Source organism: Protopterus annectens, chromosome 8.part1 (assembly GCF_019279795.1).
Source record: "Protopterus annectens isolate FY-2018-M chromosome 8.part1, PAN1.0, whole genome shotgun sequence".
Classification (NCBI taxonomy): domain Eukaryota; kingdom Metazoa; phylum Chordata; order Ceratodontiformes; family Protopteridae; genus Protopterus; species Protopterus annectens.
In genome coordinates, this window is record NC_056742.1 from 541,441,024 (window position 1) to 541,464,440 (window position 23,417).

The 23,417-nt window shown below is 42.7% G+C and overlaps 1 protein-coding gene across 2 annotated transcripts in view; it reads left to right on the top strand.

The window, feature by feature from the left end:
* The window catches only part of USP10 (ubiquitin specific peptidase 10), an 864,697-nt gene that overhangs the window by 106,495 nt on the left and 734,785 nt on the right, over positions 1-23,417 (top strand). For both annotated transcript variants that reach the window (XM_044082060.1, XM_044082061.1), the window contains exon 2: positions 5,710-5,778. In XM_044082060.1, the coding sequence (XP_043937995.1) occupies positions 5,710-5,778 (69 nt within the window). The remainder of the gene's footprint in view (positions 1-5,709; positions 5,779-23,417) is intronic.

Below are 23,417 nucleotides of genomic sequence, written 5' to 3' on the forward strand. Positions count from 1 at the left end.
CACACACACACTATCAATTTGAATGTCAAAATTTGCGCTCGGCATATCAAAACCAAAACTCGAAAGTCAAAAAGAAGTCGCAATTCAGCAGATTTTACATGGTTTCCGAACACATCACGTGATGTCCATGTAGGAGATCACTAAAAGTAAACTCCTATACCCAACATCAAGTTTTTTGCAGGGGGGGGGCAAGCCCTCTTACACCCCCCAGCCCCCCACACCCCCTACAAACTTTATATTCCAACTCAGAGACTGCACTTAAGTGATGAAAGAGATGAATTTCCCAAACCGCACTTTACCACGATCTCTGTACAGTTCTTTGAATTTATATTAGCAAATGCACAGTGCATTCGCTAATATAAACTTTAGAACATTGAGCTATTGTCGAACATTTGTATTTCGAGTTTTCCATCTTTGGACATGTCATCAACAGTAAACCTATACATATATGTCTTGTGTCTTTTGGCTTTTCCCGGTTAGGGGTTGCCACAACGGAACTCCGGTCCGCTAATGATTGGCAGTAGATTTTTACGTGCCGAGTTGCTGGCCCTGACGCACAACCTTCAACGAAGGTACGCCCATTCACGTATGTCTCCACACAGAAGACGCTCTAGCTGAGAATTGAACAGGACATCTTACTGTGAGGTGACAATGCTACCGCAGAACCACCATCGCAGTGTACAAACCCATATATATATATATATATATGTATATATATATATATATATACACATATTGGGCTTTTGGCCCATTTTCAGTGGAGACCCAAGGAGAAAAGCTCCCAAAAAAAAAAAATTTACAGAGAGTCAAACATTTGAATAAAAAATGTGGTCAGAATCAGTTATACAAGAATGTTTGAGAGAGAAAGCAGAAATGCAAACACATGATATATACATATCAGTATTTTTACAGACTAAAAAATGTGTGTTTGTATATGTATATGTGTGTGTATATGTATATGTAAATATATATATATATATATGTACATGCATATACTTATATGTAGATGTGTATTTTAAACATACATAATATACAATGCACACACGTGTGAGTGTATATTTGTAAATAGCATGTGTATGTATATGTATATTTGTGAATAGCGTGTGTGTATATGTATATTTGTAAATAGCGTGTGTATATGTATATTTGTAAATAGCATGTGTGTATATGTATATTTGTAAATAGTGTGTATGTATATGTATATTTGTAAATAGCATGTGTGTATATGTATATTTGTAAATAGCGTGTGTGTATATGTATATTTGTAAATAGCATGTGTGTATATGTATATTCATACATTAGAGAAGCATAAAGAGTTCCTATAACAACTGAAGGTTAACTCAATTCTTTGGTAACCATTGGCAAGAAAAACAAATTCAGAAGCATAACGATATTTATTTGGAAATTCACTTACTGAAAAACTCTTGAGTTTGGCTTTAGCAGAAGTAATTGAGAACAAAGATCCATGTGCCCTCCTCAAAAAAAAAAAAAAAAAAAAAAAAAGAACTGAGCTGTCAGAACTAAGATTTGTAGCTGACAAGTACAAGTTTTCTGTGAATTGATGCTGCTGCTTGTTTGGTTACTAAATCATTTCTGTATACTTGCGTGCAAAGAAAGAGTTGGGTAATGTATTTGCTTGATGTCTTAAATTCTGCAGATAGAGTTGTATTTAATCAGTTTTCACAACATGCGGTACTAGTAACCCCTCTTTCTTCTTCCACTTTCTAACATGAAGATCACCTGCCAAAAGTAGTTGTGTCTGTGGATTCCTTTCACAAGCCCGTAGTTTCAAAACTTCGAACTGCAAGTTGTTGAGACCGTAAGATGGAAGTTTTGAAACTCCTAACGTTTTGAATGGAGATCGCCATACAGAGCAGAACAGGAAATTTACAATTTTCCCTCACTATACTACGATTTCTGTGTTGGTTTATTTATTTAGCAGGAGGTGTTGGGGTTTGTAGGGGGCTTGTCTTCCTGCAAAAATGTGAAAATAAATAAATAAATTATTTTATTACAATTTCAAAGTTTCAAAACTTTGATTATGGTCTCTACCATTTGCAGTTCCAAGTTTTTAAACTTCAAGCTTCAAAATTAGATGTGTGTATATAAGCGTGTGTTGTTCTCCAAATGGAAACTAAAAAAAAGTTCCCAGCTGTCTGAATGTGGTTCATGTTTGTGTGCCTAGTGAGGGTTTTTATTCTGAGTGGTCCATTATCGGTTACTTTCTTCAGAGAATCTTGCAACACCAGACCTTAAGTGGAGTGTAACACTGAGCTTTTTTTTTCTTTCTTCTCTAAAATGGACTGTTGTACACTTTAGAGGTTAGTAACCTCAGGGAAGTTAGTTAATGTGAGTTTCCCTTTGTTTTGTGCATCTGTCTGTTATCTTGTTTTATTGTACAGACATGCAGACAGTAATGTGTGTGATCAGTATCAAAAATCAACACACACTGCCAAGACAGGCTGTTAACCTAGCTATTCCCTGCCAGTCTGGCTGAGAACCTGTGACCATGTTAACTACTGTGCATGCGTGTCTGTGGAACGCTTAGCTTCCATTTATCTGTAATGCTGCCACAAACTGTGGAAGATCTAACTGTAGCCAAGGTCATCTCCGGAGGGAGTCCTCACTTCATTGCTGTATGAGTGTTCACTTCGCTGTGGGCACTTTTTCTCAGGGGCAAAATCTTTTTATATGTTTTGAAGAATTTTCTCACGTGTTCTGCTTCTTGAACATGGAAATTTGAGTATGTCTTTTTGTCTACTGAAAACTGTCTTATCAGAATTGTTTTCCCCATTTCTGAGCATTTTCTATTCCTTGTATTATGCAGACCAAAAAAGTGCACAAAACTCTGGACACAGAAAAAACTTTTCCACGAAATTGAACATCATGCAGAATTTTGCCACATCTCTTGGGCTTGTAAAATTATTTAGCATCTAGCTTATCTGCCTCTCTTGGTGGTGCCCCCATGCCCCCCCCCCCCCAGGTCTGACGTCATACCTTAACGGTGGCAGTTTTTTGTTTACTAGTGTCTCCCCCTTTCTACATCTCTGGTCGTTGTTTTGCTCCCTTTTAAAGAGGTTGTACTTTTATGGCCCAATTGCTGTTCTGTTTCATCACTAGCCTTGGAAGTTTGTGTACGGTGAGCTGCTCCTGCTTGGCCGTTTGGTTTGAAGTATCCAGTCAGCTCAGAGATTGTCACTCCCTGCTCGTCATTTGCAGGTAGTGTGAAGTGAGTTCAGTGTAGGCTGGTTGCACGTTGCCTCTGTTTGCGTTTTGAAGATAGGGTGGTTTGTTTAGTGCTTGACTACAAACCAAATCTGACAACCAAGTATATATTGTATGTCTACTTTGTTTCTGCCAGCATGTGCCCCATGCAGTCTGCAGGAGTGGTTGTTTCATCTTACTCTCTAATTGCCCAAAGGAACCTACTGCGCAATGATGGTGCACAGTCTTGGGGATCACCCCTGACAACACTAACCGCTTTTGTTTTTAGCATATTGTCGTTTGGAGATTTAAAACTATCTGAAATTTCCCACAGTCTTTCCCTGCAAGTCAGAAGGCCAGAAACTACTGGTGTTCATCTTGCCGTTAGTTAATGTAAAAAAAAAAAAAAAAAACTGGATCCATTTTTAGAGCAAATGTTGGAATATTTATTAGCCATTTGGGTACAGGGCCCAAATTCAGCATAACCCCAGTTGGTGTCCTTTATGATTTACTGTTTGTTTTTAACCAGGGAGTGGCAGCTGTCAGACAGGCGTTTGCTATAGGATCATTTGCAAGTTTTTTAAGCTATTTACCCCCTTAATGGTGTTACAGGTGTCTTGCTTGTAGTTGCTTGACTTTTGGCTGGATAATGGGGCAAAGAGTATTAACGCTAGCCCATTCTGGAAAGTTTTTGCTGTTGGTTACCATAGTGGTAAGTACTCAATCCATTTGCTTTAATGAGATTTTTAAGGAGGATTTGGAAGGAGAATGCATTGAGGATGAACGAAGACCAGGAATGTTCCCCTGCGTGAATCCGTGGATAAGACTGGACAGGTTGAAAATGACCTTTATGATTTGCAATACCTGACTTTTTAAATGTACTGTAAGTATTCAAAGACTAATGTGTAAGAAAAAACAGTAATGCAGGAGATTTCACAGTTGAGAAGATGCTGTGATAGAAGAAATTGAAACTGAATCTTTGCTGATTAGATTAAGTGATACAAAGGGTTGTGTTATGGAGGGCTTTTGGTATCCTGAAATTGCAGAAGAGGAAGACTAGTTTCTCATAGAAGGTAGGATGTTAATATGTGTATTAAAAACTGGAGTATCTGGAGATGCGACTTGAGGCTAACATGGAAACTCTGCACATATAGTGAGCTGAAGTCTGATTTCAGTTACTGAGTGAACTGCGTGGTAGCAGTCATGCACTGCAGCACCATGCTTGGTGTTGCATCTGCTACATGCTGGGCCCTTTTCAGTTGCTGACTTATGAGGGTTGCAGGCCTGGCTTGGTCCTCATTCTATGACTGTTATAGTGGTATATTTTGGAAAGGAACTATTGTGGAGTGTTTGTAGATTTTTTCCCCCTTTTAGTTTCCATCCCTTTTTCTCTGTTAGCAGTTTGGTGTTCTCTGTTTTAAGTAGTGACCTACATTTGTCATGGCTTGACACAGTGCCTGTGAGACGACTGCCTTTCAAGCAGGTAAATTGTGAAGTACTTCAGTAAGTTCTGCCTTTCTGATTGCTGTGTTGGAGTAGCATGTCTGTGAATTAACCAGAGGATTCTTTGTCACAGACTGTCAGTATTTTGCAATTTGAAACTCTTGTGGAAGTTGAGAATTGTGTGTATAGTGAGAACTGATCACAGCTAGTCTGCAGTCTTTGTTTCGATTACTGATGACTTAATATTTTTTTATTGCCTCAGCACCATTGATTCACAGAGTAAATTGGAAGTTTTAATGTTTATCTCCAATCATACCACATGTACTAAAGTACTGTATGAATCTCTGCACAGGGCCAGCAGAAGAACGTATGGAATTTTGCGGTGACTTTTTCCATATATCTTTGGTGATTAGTTTACCAGTCTAATTCAGAATTCATATGTAATAGAGCTGTCATAATGGCAGTCTCTCTTTTTAAGTAGTGTAACTTTTCACTTAATGTGAACATAACGAGAGGGGGCTGCATGATTGCAGAGAACTTATGGGGAAGGGGAGAGGTGTCGAGGCTGTGTAGGATTTTTGGTTGCACAAGACTGAAGTTAATGTAAGTAGACTGGACTTTATATTTGGGCTAATGACAAGTCCATTCATTTCATTTTTGGTAGGTATTATTAATAGAAATCAATATCTGTACTATTTACTTTTACTGTGTAAATTATCTGTTGGTACAGAACACTTGGAGTTGGCAAGTAAGAGATGAGATATGTAGTCACTGATGGGTTGTGTAAGTATTCAAGAAGTTTGATCTGCAAGCAGGCCTGCCATTGTCATCCCTACCAGAATTCACACAAGGCTTTCTTTTATTTAATGCCACCAGAAACCTTTGTTTCAGTATGGTGAGTTGGTTTAGAGGGCATCTTTTCTAAGTGCTGCTAATGTTAATTTTGGTGTTTGTGGCTTTTTCCCCCCTTAGTGGTTGTGGCTTCAGTGCTTGATTTTATACAGGTGTGACTATTGTGGTCTGTTTACCTGTGAGCTGATGTATTTTTTCTCTCGTTTGCAGTACATCTTTGGGGAGTTCAGCCCAGATGAATTCCATCAGTTCTTTGTGAGTCCTCGTTGCACAGTTGAGGTGAGTAGCCATTTTATTTCTTGTAGTATTGAGCAGTTTGGGTCAAGCTGCCTGTTGATGTCATGTTTTATGGTGTTAACGGATTGTAAGGTGTGTCCTTTTTTGCTTGTGATATTACTCACTAATATCTTTATTATGGGGAGAAGTTAGTTTCAATGTGCATTTTATGAAGGGAGTAAAAAATTGACAGTATTTGGTAAGATCCTGCCCTTTGGGTTCAGCACATATAAAGTGAGGACTGGGTACTACCTTTCTTAATATGTCTTCCCGCCTATTCCCTGATTGCGCAATCAGATTTTCTTTGTGGTACCTTGGAACTGGCCACTCCATTGGTTTCCATACTTTGCTCCTTTTTTTGCTGCTTTTGCTGTTTTTATGACTTCTCCATCTCTCCTTCTTTGTAGTGTTGCATGCTTGTTTTTGTGAAAGTTTGTCATTGTTGCTGTATATAATTTGTATTTTTGCAGCACTGTCGAAAATGGTTTGCTTTTCCTTTACCCCTCAAACTTAAGAGTTGTTGCTTTTAATGTGGATAGTTGCAATTACAAGCTTTTTCATAGACTTAATGAGTTATTTTCCGTTTCACCTGCTTTTTAAGAAGTGAACTTCAATGTAGTAACCTTATCTCAGCGAGGAAAGTGTATAGGACTTGTAATAACTGGGTGGTATTTGTAGAAGAACAGAGATGTTATGGGGAGAATGCATCTGTAGTTGTGCTATTTATTTTTTCTAATTGAAAACGAACGTGTATATTACGTTTACTTTAATGCAAATACCTGTGGGTGCATGGCACTTACCTGTAAGTGGGTTTCGTGCATTGCTTTGAAGATGAAGATGGTGATTTCTGCACGGGTATTTTCCAGTGTGGCAATTGCAGCTCATCCTAACAAAGCAGGAAGTGGTATTGAAGAATTGGCAGACAGGCACTGTTAAAGCTTTGTTCTGTGCATGGACACTGCCCTAGGGAGAACTTAAAGCAGTCAGATGGCATTGGGATGACCAAGGATGCTACTTGGCAAGATGGGAGACATTCATAGGTTCATGGGTATATCATACAATTATGAGCACAAGACCCTTACAAAGTTAGCCAAACTTCCCAAATAATGCTGGATTCAAGATACCTTCCAGTCTTCAGCATTATGTGAGTACACCACAAAGGAGGTCATTACCTTGTCAACTATTTATGGACCACAGCTGAGTGTGCATTATGTGAGTACACCACAGAGGAGGTCATTACCTTGTCAACTATTTATGGACCACAGCTGGGTGTGCATTATGTGAGTACACCACAGAGGAGGTCATTACCTTGTCAACTATTTATGGACCACAGCTGGGTGTGCATTATGTGAGTACACCACAGAGGAGGTCATTACCTTGTCAACTATTTATGGACCACAGCTGGGTGTGCATTATGTGAGTACACCACAGAGGAGGTCATTACCTTGTCAACTATTGATGGACCACAGCTGGGTGTGCATTATGTGAGTACACCACAGAGGAGGTCATTACCTTGTCAACTATTTATGGACCACAGCTGGGTGTGCATTATGTGAGTACACCACAGAGGAGGTCATTACCTTGTCAACTATTTATGGACCGCAGCTGGGTGTGCATTATGTGAGTACACCACAGAGGAGGTCATTACCTTGTCAACTATTTATGGACCACAGCTGGGTGTGCATTATGTGAGTACACCACAGAGGAGGTCATTACCTTGTCAACTATTTATGGAGCACAGCTGGGTGTGCATTATGTGAGTACACCACAGAGGAGGTCATTACCTTGTCAACTATTTATGGAGCACAGCTGGGTGTGCATTATGTGAGCACACCACAGAGGTCATTACCTTGTCAACTATTTATGGAGCACAGCTGGGTGTGCATTATGTGAGTACACCACAGAGGAGGTCATTACCTTGTCAACTATTTATGGAGCACAGCTGGGTGTGCAATATGTGAGTACACCACAGAGGGAGGTCATTACCTTGTCAACTATTTATGGAGCACAGCTGGGTGTGCATTATGTGAGTACACCACAGAGGAGGTCATTACCTTGTCAACTATTTATGGAGCACAGCTGGGTGTGCATTATGTGAGCACACCACAGAGGTCATTACCTTGTCAACTATTTATGGAGCACAGCTGGGTGTGCATTATGTGAGTACACCACAGAGGAGGTCATTACCTTGTCAACTATTTATGGGGCACAGCTGGGTGTGCAATATGTGAGTACACCACAGAGGAGGTCATTACCTTGTCAACTATTTATGGACCACAGCTGGGTGTGCATTATATGAGTACACCACAGAGGAGGTCATTACCTTGTCAACTATTTATGGACCACATCTGGGTGTGCATTAAGCAGAATGGGAGACACTGAAGTAGAGCAACCTAAAAAACTGTGCCCCTCCCACACAGCAGATTGTTTGTGGTGATTAACGGGTAAGTAGCACGGCTCAGTGTTAGAGCTGCCGAACATGTTGTTGTCAGGACAGAGGTGGTAGTTTAAGCACTAATTGAGAATGGGTTTACTTCTGCAGGGGATGACTGTTTGTAGTAATTTAAATGGGTATCTCTGGTTTGGGATTGTAATCTGAAAACATTGCTTGGGGAAGGGAGAAATGTAGGTGTTCTGCTGGTTCTTTGATGTGTATTGACACCAGCCACTTCAGTACATTTGGGGATCGGTTTTACACCTCTGTCCTGCTGTGCACTCATCTTGGGATCCGTTCTAGACAGATGTACCGTGCTGCTATCTTCATAGGTTGGTACTAGGCTATCGGCCCTAGGGCTAATACAAGCCTAGCCATAACAATTCCCTGGATATTTCTTCCCACAATATTTACTTCCCTGGACCCCTGTCTAGCAAGGCGACTGACGTGATCCCCGGGGTGAATTTCCTATCTTCCATCCAGTTGTCAAGTTTCCTTTTGAAGAGGGCCAAGGAGGCGCTCTGCTTGACATGTATGGGCAGTCTGTTCCAGAGTATGGGGAGTCTCTGGGTCAGGAACCTATCTCTCCAGCATGTTTTGTTCATTGTGATGTTAAGGTTTAGATCCCTGGAGCATGTGGTTCTGAGGGATTGGGATTTCTTTAAATGGAGCATGTCCATTAGCTTAGGGTTTGACATGGCCTTGTATGTTGAGCAGATATCTTCTTTAAGTAGACGATATGCCACAGAGTATAGCTGGAGTTTTTTTAGATGGTCAGCATAGGGCATCTGCTTTAGGCCTGTGATTCTTTTAGTGAGGTATTTCTGCGGTCTTTCCAGTTGTTGATGTCTTGTGAGGTACATACCAATGGGTCTAGTGAGGGATGAGTTCTGTACAGAATCCTGCTGCCTCATCTTTGGATCAGTTCAACATATAATGTGCATTCTGCTTTCACGTTTTTAGTGGGTGGAGGTTGGTGTGATTTATCCTAAGGTTTGCTGTGTGTGATCGCTTTATCTACTTTTTGTTGTTAGGTTTTTAGCAAGTATCAAAATAGCAACACTGAATATTCATTGCTCAGAATTAGCAAGTTTTTAAGTGTGCTTAAATTTTTCATTTTTTCATATTTTGTGGGAAATAGTTCCAAGTTGCTGGTGCAAGCTTTGTGAAAACCTCTTCCCCTTTTGCTTTGGAGAAACATTTTCGCATTTTGCGTATGTGTGAGGGGAATAACTGGTGCATCTGTGATGCAGTTTGTGAGCTGGTGTTTAGACAGTTTAACAGCCGAGTAGCCTTGGTCAGTATTTGACCGTTTGCTTTTTGGAGTGTTCTCTTGGACCCACTAAGGATAATGAACCTGCATATCCTTTTTACTGTGATTGAAGGTAGTACTTGTTTTGGGCTGAGTGTACCAAAGGTAAGGGTAAGCTGTATTCTGATTTTGGCAGCAGCATTTTGTAATGTCTGGGTATTGCTATATTTTAAGTGATACTGGGTATGAAAAAGTGTGGTGAAAGTGGTAAGTTGATATTTAGCTTTCCTTTTCCAAATTTTTTGGGTAATTCTATATCTCCTCATCCAGTTTTGGCAACCCCCCCCCCCCAAAAAAAAAAATTCAGTCTCAACGAAATGCGGGTAAACAGATGTTTAAGAAGAAATTTGTGGGGGGGGGCAGCAAAATGAATTGAGACCCCCCCAAACAAGGACCATCCCAAGATGGCATGGTTAAGGGACGCTGTCTGCTTACCACCCCCCCACCCCAGCAGCCCCTTTTCCCTTCCTGCAAATCTGAAACTCCAGTTTTCTCTTTGCAAGAGGTAGTTTCAGACAAATGGGTTCTGAAGATCATTCACCAAGGTTGCAGATCACTGTGGGAGGATTTCCCCAAGCTGTCTATGGGATGGCTAGAATCATTTCCTTAAGGTTTTATGGGTCTGGATCACATTATTGGATCTCTGCCTTGCTCATTGGACTGTCCACTGCACCAGGAGTGTTCATAGTGTCAAACTGTAGTCATAGCTCCTTTCAGAATGATAGGCTGTTTGCTCTTAATTCCCTTTAGGCACCTGTTTACTGAGGGTGTGCCACAGGTACTGATGGAGACAGTGCCTGCTAATTGAAAATCATACACTAACAAATGTAAAAGGTTTTCTGGTTGATGCCAACATCACCAGAACTCACTGTGGGCTAGTGTTTCTGTTTGTGAGAGTCACTATCCTGCAGCCTTTTTTTCCTCCAAAGTTCATTTATCAGCTGTTTTAGGGTGTGTACCCATGGATCCTCCACTTTCAGTGAATTGTCATGTCATAATGTTTTTGATAGGGGTTTTACTTAAGAAGCCTCTAAGAAAACTTGTGGCCCCTTCTTGGGATATTAATTTTGTTACAGAAGCTAACCCTTGCTTAGCTAATCTGCTGATGCAGGTTCTTAACGTGGAAACTGTTTTACTGTTTGCTCTCACCTCTGCAAGAAGAGTATATGAGTTGTAAGCTTTATGGCTAGTCACCTTTCTCTCATTTTCTAGTGACAATTTCTTTGAGAATTGGTCTTTACGCCTAAAGCAGAATCCAAGTTTCCGTTAAGCCAAACTATCTCTCTCGCTGTTTTCTTTCCTGATCCTAAAAATGAGGAAGAAAGAAGACTCCGTATCTTTGATATCCATAGACAACTCTAGCACTGTCTTGACAAAACGAAATCTTTCAGATCTTTGTATCAAGCATTCATTTCGTGTGAAGTTAAGAATGGAAAATCCATGTCAAAACAAACTGTTTCCAAATGGTCATCTAAGGCTATTATCTGTTCTTACGCTCACCATAACAAGACTATTCCAGACAAGGTCAACGCCCACTTTACAAGGGCCTTGACATCATTTATTGCTTTTTGGAAAGAGGTCGATTGCAGACATATTTTAGAAGTGTTAGCTTAGTCCTCCTATACATATGCTTGCAAGGCATTAGTCTTTTTATTATTTTTCTAGGTCTAGATCAGGCTTTGCCAGGACCATTCTCCGGGGGGCTCCTAGACCCTTCTCTCCCACCTCTTAAATGTAGTAAGCTAGGGTTACCTACCCATATAGCTAAGGCTACTGCAACAGAAATCAAGATCATGAACATTAGTACAGCCATGTAAGTAAACTTAACATAACCGTAGCTGCCGTAGATGCCCCCTGTAGCTTTTCTTGGGCATTATTTATGCCAGGGTGAAAGTCTGCAAAGGAACAGAGGTACTAGCAGCAAGTAACCAGATGGGAAACTAAGTGAACATTTTTTTTTTTTTTTTTTAACATCTTCATTAACTTTGCAGGTTTTACAGTGACATTGGGTGCATCTACATTTACAAGAGAGAGAACTGGGCATCCCAGATTTTATTTCTCGTATATAATACATATTTATTTTAATATTACATTGCTAAAGTCCTGCCTTTTCTAAAATTTCAGTTCTGAACATTTTTCTGGGTATATTGACCTCACAGATTCTTTTGCTATTTAGCTTCCTCCTTCCCTTTTTGTAAAGCTGCCATCTCCAGATATTCTGTTACCTTTACAAGATTCAGTAGTTTTGTTACAGCTTGTTTAGATTTTGATTTCCATTTCCTGGTAATTTCTTTTGTCTAGCTAGCAGCATCTTATGTATAGGGGGTTCAGTTTCTATTTCCATACCTCTCAATTGTACAGATTTTAGCAGAATGTCCAGATTTTTGCTTCGTGATTTTGTCAAAGTTGTGTTTTTCTGGCAAATCACTAGAAATCATTGAGGGCTGAAGTCCGAAAATGATAGATTTGAATTTCAGCCTTTATACACTTCAGAAAATGCATATCGATTCAAAACCTGTTGTTCTATCAACTTTCTAAGTTTGTAAGAGCAATATTTCAACTGTCCCAATTTTGGTGCCTTTATCCCCTCATTATTATTTATGGATTTGTCCAGATTTCTTGGTCTAAGAGGTTGAGAGGTATATTCCCATTTCAAGAATGGTTTCTTTCTTTACAGTAATTTATACCCCCAGCATTTCTGACAAATATCTTGCAGGGTTTTTTTTAAAAATCTACCAACTCATTGCTTTCCCAAATATTTTTTTCTCGAGAACTTTACTCTTTCTCACTACACTTCCAACAGTTTGTGTACCTGTGGGGGACAAAATCTCTGAAGTTTACTTGGGGTGTAAAAATACCTGTACAAGCACATCCATGCAAATTTTGTGGACTCTGGAGCCATATGAATATCCTGTCATTGTTCCTTTTGTGCATTGCTGTCCCATTCTCTTTCAACCTAATTTGATTCTTAAACTTGACAATGAAGTAACTTGAGAAGGAGGGAGTTTGTAAATATTTGGGAATTGATGAAGAATTGGCAGTAAAACATGACAAAATGCAATTAAAAACAGTATGGAATATTTTTGAAGGCTAAACTTAGTACTGATGTGACACTCGTGCACTAGCCCAGTAATCAAAGAGCCTCAGTCCTCACCACTAACACCAGTGAGGGGCGTCCACATTGAGAGTGGTAACAAAAACACACACAGTAAAGTACCATTTCCCTTAAGAGCACACAGAGATCACAGTCCGTCTGGGGCTGGTTTCTCCCTTTCTCTCCAGATCCCCAATAACTCCCCACTGGCACACAGCTTTATAGGGTACAGATATCAGGTGAGTAGTCAAGCCAAACCTCCAGTGCCCTCTCTGTCCAACCAGTGCTTTGTGTCCCTGCCCAAGTAGCGCTCTCACTCACTCACTCACTGTCTCTCTCTCTGTCTCTCTCTGTCTCTCTCTCTCTCTCTCTCTGTCTCTCTCTCTGTCTCTCTCTCTCTCTCTCTGTCTCTCTCTCTGTCTCTCTCTCTGTCTCTCTCTCTGTCTCTCTGTCTCTGTCTCTCTCTCTGTCTCTCCTGGGGAAGGCTGGTACGGGTTCTCCAGCTATGCCCTCTCCTGCCAGGCTATAAGGTAGTAATCATTGCCACCAACTACTCTTATCGGCTGAAGGCCCTTACCAAAGGGTGTCCATTTATTACTTTGCAATATTATTATCCCATTAGTAAGTGAGACGAACAGCAAGGCTCATTTAGAGTGGCTTTGTACCGTATCACTATATACATGCAATGTATTCTACTGCTTAAATTATCTCTGCACAAAACAGCCACAGTTGAAAGGTTTAAAAAATATTTAATAATAATTAATAAAAACACAAGACACATCTCAATTCAACAGATTGCTAGTTAAGAGTTCATAAATAACAGGAAAATGCTTAAAATAGTACAGTAGAATAGTCTGACATAAATGTAGAAAACAGCTAGACTAAATCCGACTAAATTCCTATCTAACTAAGAGCAGTCACATTTCTAAATAAACTTACATATAGAGCAAAGGCAGAGTACTGGTTGAGTGGTCAGTTCTGAAGACATCCAAAAATGCCCTCTCTTTTTCTCTTAGATCTCTGAAATTGGTAATCTATCACTGCTGACTCATTTTAGATTACATCATTCTTCTCTGGTTCCCAGGCTAACAGAAACTCTGAGTTTTAACATTTCTTCGATATTGCACCTGGCCAGGAAACTGCAGCAATAAAAGACATCATATATGTAAAATCTAGCAATTAACTCTAGTCTCAAAACAGTAGAAGGAATTCATCAGTTGAGACGTTGTCTCCAAGCTTTGAGATCAAACAGGTCCTACAATGATTGACTTATTTGCTTTCTTCCAGTAGAATGCACTGTGGATGTCCTTCAAGGATGCATCTGCAGTCATAACAAATGGGTTGTCCTGTCGTCAGGCAGCCCTTCGGTCGGCCGGATTCCAAAGTCTGGGTCCGGCTTCGGCTGATGTCGCACTTCACCCGACGTCATCTCTGCTGGTCTTCGGGTATAAAGGCATCAGCCGACGCCATTTTCCTCCGTCTTTCTTGCGCGTGGCCAAGCAGAAGCTGTTCGCAAGTGCCGGTCGGTCAGATCCAGAGATTACTACTACCGAATACTACTTCGAAGACTTCTAAAAGCTAAGTACCCTGTTGGGGACTCTTTCTTGCCTCAGCCGATGTCAGAAAAAGTCAATAACTGTTTAACTTGTGGGAAACAAATACCTCATAAAGATTTCCACTCTTACTGCCTGCCTTGCTTAGGCCCAGACCACGACGTAGCAGCCTGTTCGGCCTGTGCTTCCTTCAACCGACGACGCTTAGGCGTCGGTCGGAGTTTGCTGAACAGTTTTTCGACTCAGATTTTGCGTACATTATGCCGTCGGATCCTCCGACTACCCAAATTGTTAAAACGCAAAGAAAAGACCGACACTCGCGGTCCGCGGTTTCGGCCGAAACCACGGTTAAGCAAGCATGAGTGTCTCGGTTTCTGCCGAAACCGAGAAAACCGATCAATCTTCAGCCGAATCCATGACTACTACTGAGGCTCCTGCTACCTTAGTTGAATCGGCATCAGAAGTTTTGCCTACTATTGTGGTTCCTAGTGATTTATCAGACACCATCCCTTTGGATGTCTCTACCCCAGCACGTGGTGCTGCTAGGCCTCCTGCAGCCATGTCTATTAAGGCCTTTGCCAGGGCTAAAGCAGCCAAATCTGTTAAATCAGTGCCTGTTAAGCCCCCCTCACACAGGCCCACTTTTAGTTCACAAATGCTTACTCTGGCAGAGGATTTAATATCCTTAATTAGGGGATCCCAATTTCACCCAGACAGGGCCTCTCAGCCCCCAGAAAAGAGACCTAGAGCAGAGCCCCCCGAGCCAGTGTCCTCTGATGATTCTGCGGATGACTCAGACATTACAGACCAGCCAGAGGCTCCTTTTTCTACTTATGAAGATTCCGATGCTGAAGAATCCATTCCAGCTGCCTCTCCACCAGAGGAATTTTCCTTTGGGGAAACCTTACATGCCATGAGAGAACAATTCCAGTGGCAGGGACAAGATTTCTCAGATTCAAGAAAAAGGCTTAGGACATTATTGCACTTACCACAACATAGGCCCTTAGCTATACCTCCTGTACTGCCTGTTGTGGATGATGCATTTAATGATGTTTGCACTGCTCCTGATTCTTTACCTCCAGCCCCTGCCAAACCAGATAGATTTTACAGGGTGCCAGACACTCATCACCACCTATACAAGGCCCCACTTGCAGATCCTGAGACTATATCCCAGGGGCCTAAGGCAGTAGCCTTGACCTCAGCAAAAAACCCTATTCCTTCTGAAAGGGAATCCAGGTCCTTAGAGAGATGGGGGAAAAAAGTTTACACCTCTGCTACTCTCTCAGCTAGAGCTTTAAACTGTCAGTTTCATATGATCCAATACCAAGAGTTTATGCTTGATCAGTTAACTAAGAAGCTGTCCTCTGATGACTCCTTAGATAAGAAATATGTATTAGAAATGGTGAATAACATCCAACAGGTTAGTAACCATTCTTTAAAATGTGGCTATGATGCACTGGAGGCTTCATTTAGATCAGCCATGACTGGCACAGTGATAAGAAGGCATGCATGGTTGAAAGAACAGGTCTTACGGATCATGTTAAAGCAAAGCTGTTAGATGCTCCTATGGATAAGGCCAGTCTATTTGGTACACCTGCTCAGCAAGTAATGAAGATAATGGAAGAGAAGGCAAAATCTGTACAAACAGTTAAGGATTTCTTACAGGTTCAGCCCCAAGGTTTAGCAGGAACTGGCCTGCCAAAAATTGGTCCTTTCCAGACTCCTCAAAATCCCAAAGAGGCAGGAATAGACGCTCTAGAGGCAGAAATCAATCCAGAGGAGGTGCCTACAGAGGACGACAGTGGCAAGGCAATAACCGAGGCACAGACACAACCACTGCCACTGCAACAGGACAATCACAGTGACTTGGCTCTGACACCGCCTACCAGGGAGCAAATAGCAGCACCTTTAGGCGGAAAGTTAGCCTTATTTTTGAAAAATTGACACTATATCACAAAAGACAAGTGGATTTTGCAAACCATAGACCAAGGCTACAGGTTCCACTTCCACACCTTACCAGTAAAAAGAGGAATGCCAAACCTACCTCCAAATCAAAAAACAGAAGCTCTAAAGCAGATAGCGGAATTAGCAAAGATGAGAGCTGTGGAAAGAGTACCAATAACAGAACAGGGCAAAGGATTCTACTCCAGACTCTTCCTAGTACCAAGAAAAGAGAAAAGTTGGAGACCTATTCTCGACCTGTCCATCTTAAACACATACATCATTGTCCCAAAATTCAAAATGCTGACCCTACAGCAACTTCTTCCCATGCTGGGCAAGGAGTGTTGGCTGGTAACTCTAGATCTCAAGGAGGCATACCTGCACGTCCCCATACGACCAAATTGCAGAAGATACCTCAGATTTCTTGCAGGATCAGAGCATTATCAATTCTCAGCATTACCCTTTGGCTTATCTACTGCGCCCAGAGTATTCACAAAATGCCTGGCATCAGTAATCGCTCACTGCAGACTACAGGGAATCCAAATTTATCCATACCTGGACGACTGCCTGTTACAAGCGGACAACAAAAGCAAGCTGACAACAGATTTACAAAGAGTCATTTGCTTACTACAAGCCCTGGGATACACAGTCAATTTACAAAAGTCAAGACTGATACCATCCCAAACAAGAACATTCTTGGGTGCGGAATTGGACACAGTAAAACAAATGGCATTCCTAACTGCAGAAAAACAAACAACTCCCTCTTTACTTCTTGGCATTAACAAAGCAGAACAAACTAACAGCAAGAAAAGTACTGCAGGCCTTGGGCTTCATGGCATCATGCATAATCTTGGTCCCACATGCCAGACTGCATATGAGAAAGCTACAGTGGTACCTAAAGAATTTATGGTCTCAACACAGGCACAGCTTAGAAACCGAAATCCCACTAATCCCATGCCTGAAACAGGAGTTCCTATGGTGGGCTCAAGCATGCCAGTCAAACCCAGGCTTACCCTTCCACAACTTTCAAGCAAGCCAAACCATCACAACGGACGCCTCAGACCTAGGCTGGGGGGCGCACATGTTGGACAAATGCATACAAGGATTGTGGACTCAAGACCAGCTGCACCTGCACATAAACCAAAAAGAAATGCTGGCAGTAAAACTAGCAATCCAGAAATTCAGACCATTCCTCAAAGAAGGCCATTTAATGATAAGGACAGACAACACCACAGTCATGTGGTACATCAACAAACAGGGAGGCACTCATTCATACCCCCTATGCAGAATGACTCTGGACCTTTGGAATCTGGCTCTGAGCTACAACATCCAGTTACAGGCAATATTTGTGCCGGGAAAAGAAAACACCCTAGCAGACATGTTAAGCAGAACCACCTTGGATGCTCACGAATGGATGCTACACCCGGACATCTTCAAGGCCATCACAAAGAAATGGGGAATGCCACAAATAGACCTATTCGCATCCCCACTCAATCACCAGCTCAAAAAATTCTGCACAAGGACATACCACCCACTTGCATGGAAGGTGGACTCTCTATCCTTCAGTTGGAAAGGCCTGACAGCATATGCATTTCCACCTCTTCCTTTGATGCACAAGGTACTACTGAAAATCAAAGAGGAATGTCCAAGGATAATCCTGATAGCTCTGAATTGGCCAAGACAACACTGGTACCCATTGCTGAGGAGCATGTCTCGGGGGAGAATGTGGTCAATACCCCTGATGCCTTTGATGTTAACTCAGAACAACTACAACATCATGCATCCAAACCTAAAAACCTTGCAACTGACTGCCTGGAACATCACATAGCAGCAACTAACCCAGACCTATCCCAAAGGGTTAAAGACATTATCCTTGAAGCCTGCAGACCTTCAACAAGAAGGAACTATGCAGGAAAATGGAAAAGGTTTGTCATTTGGAGTACTGAAAGAGGAAAAGATGTGTCGAACATAGATATTGCTAACATCCTGGAGTACTTGGCAGAGCTTCTACATACAGGCCTGTCCTGTTCCTCCATCAAGATACATGCATCAGCTATTTCAGCAGAATACAGCTTCGATCCACCTGTCTTTTCACATCCTCTACTCAGGCAGTTCCTCAGAGGGATCAAGAATGTAAAACCTCCTAGGAAACCACCATTACCAGCATGGGACTTGAACTTTGTGCTAGAAAAATTGACACTCCCTCCGTTTGAACCAGCAGCAACAGCAGATCTGCAACACCTATCATGGAAAACTGCTTTCCTACTGGCAATTACTTCAGCAAGGAGGGTTTCGGAACTACAGGCCTTAATGGCAGTGCAACCCTTCCTAATCTTCCATCAAGATAGGGTGTCCATGAGAACTAATCCTACATTTATGCCTAAGGTGGTATCCAGAGTGTCTTTAAACCAGGCAATCCACCTACCTACCTTCTTTCCCAATCCACAGAACAGGGGAAAGACTGCTGCATACCTTGGATGTACATAGACAGTTACGCTACTACCTGGACAGAACCAAAGGTAACAGAAAAACTGACCAGCTTTTAGTAGCCTATGCAACAGGAAGGGAAGGAAAAGCAATTTCCAAACAGACAATCTCCAAATGGATAGGAAATTGCATAAGATTCTGTTACTCCTACCATGGAAAACCAATTCCACAGAACATAAGACCTCATTCTACAAGGGCTACAGCCACTACCACAGCTTTCTTACGAGGAGTGGCAACCAAGGACATTATTGAGGCGGCTACTTGGACCTCCGTGCATACATTTGCCAAGCATTATAATTTACCTCTGTACTCTAGATCCCGAGCAGGGTTTGCCACTGCTGTACTGCAAGGGATCCTAACTACACCATAATTTTTCTTCCTCCACCCCTAGTTTGGCTATGGTATTCTACCCATTTGTTATGACTGCAGATGCATCCTTGAAGGACATAGTACAGTTTTGTACCTACCATAAATGTAGATGTCCGAACAGGATAGCATCTGCAGTCAGGATTACCCACCCTCCTTCCCTCTGTGGTACTCCTAGGGTATTTACCCTCCTAATAGCTAGCTGGGGAGTCTCTTATGGTGTATTTGTTTGTATATATGTACATACATGCTTATTTTTTGTGTTTGCCTTCTACTTTTTTGGAAACATTGGCATTTATCCAAAATTTAGCTTTCCAAGAGGGCAACTGGCATCTGGGGCAAGAAACACTGAGGAAAATGGCGTCGGCTGATGCCTTTATACCCGGAGACCAGCAGAGATGACGTCGGGTGAAGTGCGACATCAGCCAAAGCCGGACCCAGACTTTGGAATCCGGCCGACCGAAGGGCTGCCTGACAACAGGACAACCCATTTGTTATGACTGCAGATGCTATCCTGTTCGGACATCTACATTTATGGTAGGTACAAAACTGTACTTTACATTTTTTGAAGTTCAACATTTAACATCATTTTCTTACATTTAAGAGGACAAGCCTGTGGATTATATTCATATTTACAATGATACGGAATTATCTACAAAATTCTGTCTAGCTAGGCTGGCAGCCTTCACATACCCCCCCCCCCCCCCCCCGTGAGAACTCAAGCGTTGGCATTGCTAATCCCACTGCAGTGCAGCACTGACACACATGCTTGCAACCCTAGACTCCATTTTCGCAGCTTAGCATTTTGCTGGCTGGCTCGGTGTAACCATGTTGGGGGATTGTGATCTGTAACTGTAGTGAATTTTCATCCATACATATCAGACTGAAGTTTCTGTAGTGCCCACACTATGGCTAGACATTCCTTTTCTACAGTTCCATAGCATTCCTTCTTGCGTTGAAGCCTACGACCGAGATAAACCACTGGGTGCTCCTCACCTTCTGAGGAAATCTGGCTAAGTACAGCCCCCCACCCCATGGTTTGAAGTATCCACCTGCACAACAAATTCTTTGCTGTAATCTGGACTGGCTAATACAGGGGATCCTCCCAAAGTTTTTTTAAGCTTCTGGATTGCCTGCTCACATGCTGTGGTCCACACTACCTTATCTGGCCTGTTTTTCTTTGTCAGGTCTGTGAGGGGAGCAGCTATGGTACTATAACTGGGGACAAATTTTTTGTAGTACCTTGCTGTCCCCAAGAATGCCCTCACCTGCATTTTGGTAACAGGTGCAGGCCATGCCTGAATGGCTTCCACTTTGGCAGGTTCTGGCCTGCTCTTACCACTCCCCACTCTATGTCCCAGGTAGGAGACCTCTGCCATACCCACCTGACATTTGCTGGGCTTTAATGGTCAGCCCTGCCCTCTGTATTCTGTCCATCACCTCCCTGACATGCTGAAGGTGCTCTTACCAGGAATGGCTGTAGATGGCAATGTCATCTAGGTAAGCAAGGACAAACCCTCCTGCGAGGATATAATCTACCAGCCTCTGGAAAGTCGCTGTGGCATGTTTCATCCCAAAGTGCATCTTTGTGAACTCATACAAGCCAAAAGGAGTCATAAAGGCTGACCTCTCTCTAGCACTGGGAGTCAAGAGCCCCTGCCAGTAACCCTTGGTAAGATCAGTGGTGGTAAGATACTTGGCCCCACCCAGCTGCTCTAGGGTCTCATCTGTCCTAGGCATGGGGTAAGCATCTGACTGTGTGATTATTTAATTAACTGTAGTCCACACAGAACCTGGTGCTGCCATCCTTCTTTGACACCAGCACCTCTGGGGAGGCCTAGGGACTGTTGGTCTCTTGAATTACCCCTAATTCCAACATCTCCTGCATTTCCTCCTTCAGAGTCTGACTCTCTCAGGCACCTTATAAGGGCCCTGTCTAATAGGCCTTTGGGGTCTGTATCCACATGGTGCTGCACCATGTGGGTGCACCTGGGTTTCCCAGTGAACATGTCCTCATACTCCTGTAACACTGCTCGGAGATCAGTCACCAGATCTCCCTCAAACTACTCATGCAGTCCACGGCAAGTACTCAGCACAAGGGCCTCCCTATCATGGTAAGGTTTCATCATGTTAACATGGTACAACTTGTGCCCCTGCCTAGCAGTTCTACCATGTAGTTAACATTGCTTACCTTTTTTACCACCTAGTAGGGTCCCTACCAAGCTACTGACAGCTTGTTGTGTCTGACAGGAATGAGAATAGTTACCTGCTGCCCTACAGCACACTCTCTCTAGCTCGAGCATTCCTATCATACCAGACCTTTTTCTACTGTTGGGCTTCTGCCAGGTTCTCCTGGGCCAAGTCCATGAGTTCCCTGAGGCTTGTCCTGAGGTGTAGGACATATGTGCCACAACAGACTCCTTGTGAGACTCACACTCGCCTTCCCACTTATCTCGAATTAAATCTAGAGGTCCTCTCACCGTATGCCCATACAGCAACTCAAAGGGTGAAAAACCTGTGGATTCCTGGAGAACCTCTTTGTAAGCAAACATATGGGGCAAATATTTGTCACTCCCTCTTAAACTGGTCTGCAAGTGCCCATAGCATGGACTTGATTGTAGAGTTTAACCTCTCAACAAGACTGTTAGTCTGGGGATGGTAGGGGGTGGTCATCATGTGCTTCACCCCACAGGACTTCCACAGTCAAGCAAGCAGGTCTGACATGAAATTGGCACCTCGGTCAGTCAGTATTTTTTTTGGGAAACCTACTCTGCTGAAAATGTCTAACAAAGCATTTGCCACCTTGTCAGCCTCAATAGAGGACAAATCCACTGCTTCAGGGTATCGTGTAGCATGATCTACTACCACTAGGATGTACTTTTTCCCTGTGGAACTTTGGGTGCTCAGAGGCCCCACAATATCCATGGCTACCCTTTGAAATGGTTATCAGTCATAGGCAAAGGCATCAAAGGAGCTTTTACCTTGTCTCCTGCCTTGCCTACCGTTTGGCACTGATCACAGGTCCTGCAGTACCCTGTTGCATCTCAGGAAATTGCAGGCCAATAGAAGTTCTGCATAATATATCTCTTGGTATGTTTTATGTCCATATGACCCGCAAAGGTAATATGTTGGGCTATGGCTAGAAGCGCCAGACGGTAGGCCGTAGGCACTACCAACTGCTGTATTCTTTCACCTTCTAGCCCTACCTCAGTGGTCCACACTCTATACAGTAACTCTTTGTCCCAGTATACAGATCCCCCCTTCCCTTGAGAATTGGGTGCCTCACTAGCTACCTGTCTCAGTAGGGGCTGAGAGTTGAGCCTGTCTCAACTCTTTGTAACCCTTCCCAGCTCCCCTTCCACAGGAAGTCTGGCATCCTCTGACAGTGGTGCCTCACTGTCAGCCTGGGAACTATTACTCACCTCTGCCTTTGCAGTCACTCTGTCCAAAGGCCCATCAGTACTCACAAGCAGCTGTGGTTTGCATTCAGTCTCACTGCTACCAGGGTAGCTCCCTCCCTGAAGTAACCACCTCACCCATCCTGGCTGCAAGTGTGTGGTCTGTCTTGGTGTCCCCTAGGCTACCAGACCCAGATGCTTGTCTCTAAGCGTGACTGCGTGTAACTGCATGAATACATGGTACTGCATTATCAAAATCATTCTCTATCAAGACATCTGAAGAGGTATCCTCAAACACACCTACTTGCTGGCTTCTTTTTCCACCCTCCCAGTCAAGGAGAACCCTAGCCAAAGGTGTTTGGAATGGGGTCCTTCCCCCAAACCTCTGACTGGAACAGATTGCCCAGGCAGGTAGTGCTTCTCTGTAACCATTGCAGGCTTCCCAGTGGGTATGTCAGAGGCTGTTTCTCTCTTAGCCATGGTCTCCTTCCCATTCACTAAGATAGGATATAACCTCTTATGGCAGTTTGGTACCCTTGTTGTCTCAATACAACTTTCTGTTGGCATTTTGTCTTTCCCACTTACTGGCTCTCTCGCTTTTTGTTCCCCAGCTTGCCTCCATGGACATCTGTATGCCGTATGGCTCCACTAGGTGCATTCATAGGTTCATAGGTTCATACTAGGCTATCTGCCCTAGGGCATTTATAAGCCTAGCCAGAATGTGTTTGGCTTTCGCCACCCATTTTAAATTTATTTTGCTATGCCCTTTTTCGAGGTTAGTATACTATGCATCTATCTAACAGTCACACAGAAGTGATACCCGGGGTAAACCTACGATCTCCCATCCACTCATCAAGATTCCTCTTGAAGAGAGTCAATGAGGGACTCTGCCTAACCTGGACTGGGATTTTATTCCAGAGTGAAGGGAGCCTCTGGGTTATGAATCTGTCCCTCCAGCATGTCCTATTTATTTCAGTGCTGAGGTTCAAGTCTCTCGAGCGCGTAGCTCGATGGGATTTGGATTTTCTGAGGTGCAGCATGTCCATTAATTCCGGGT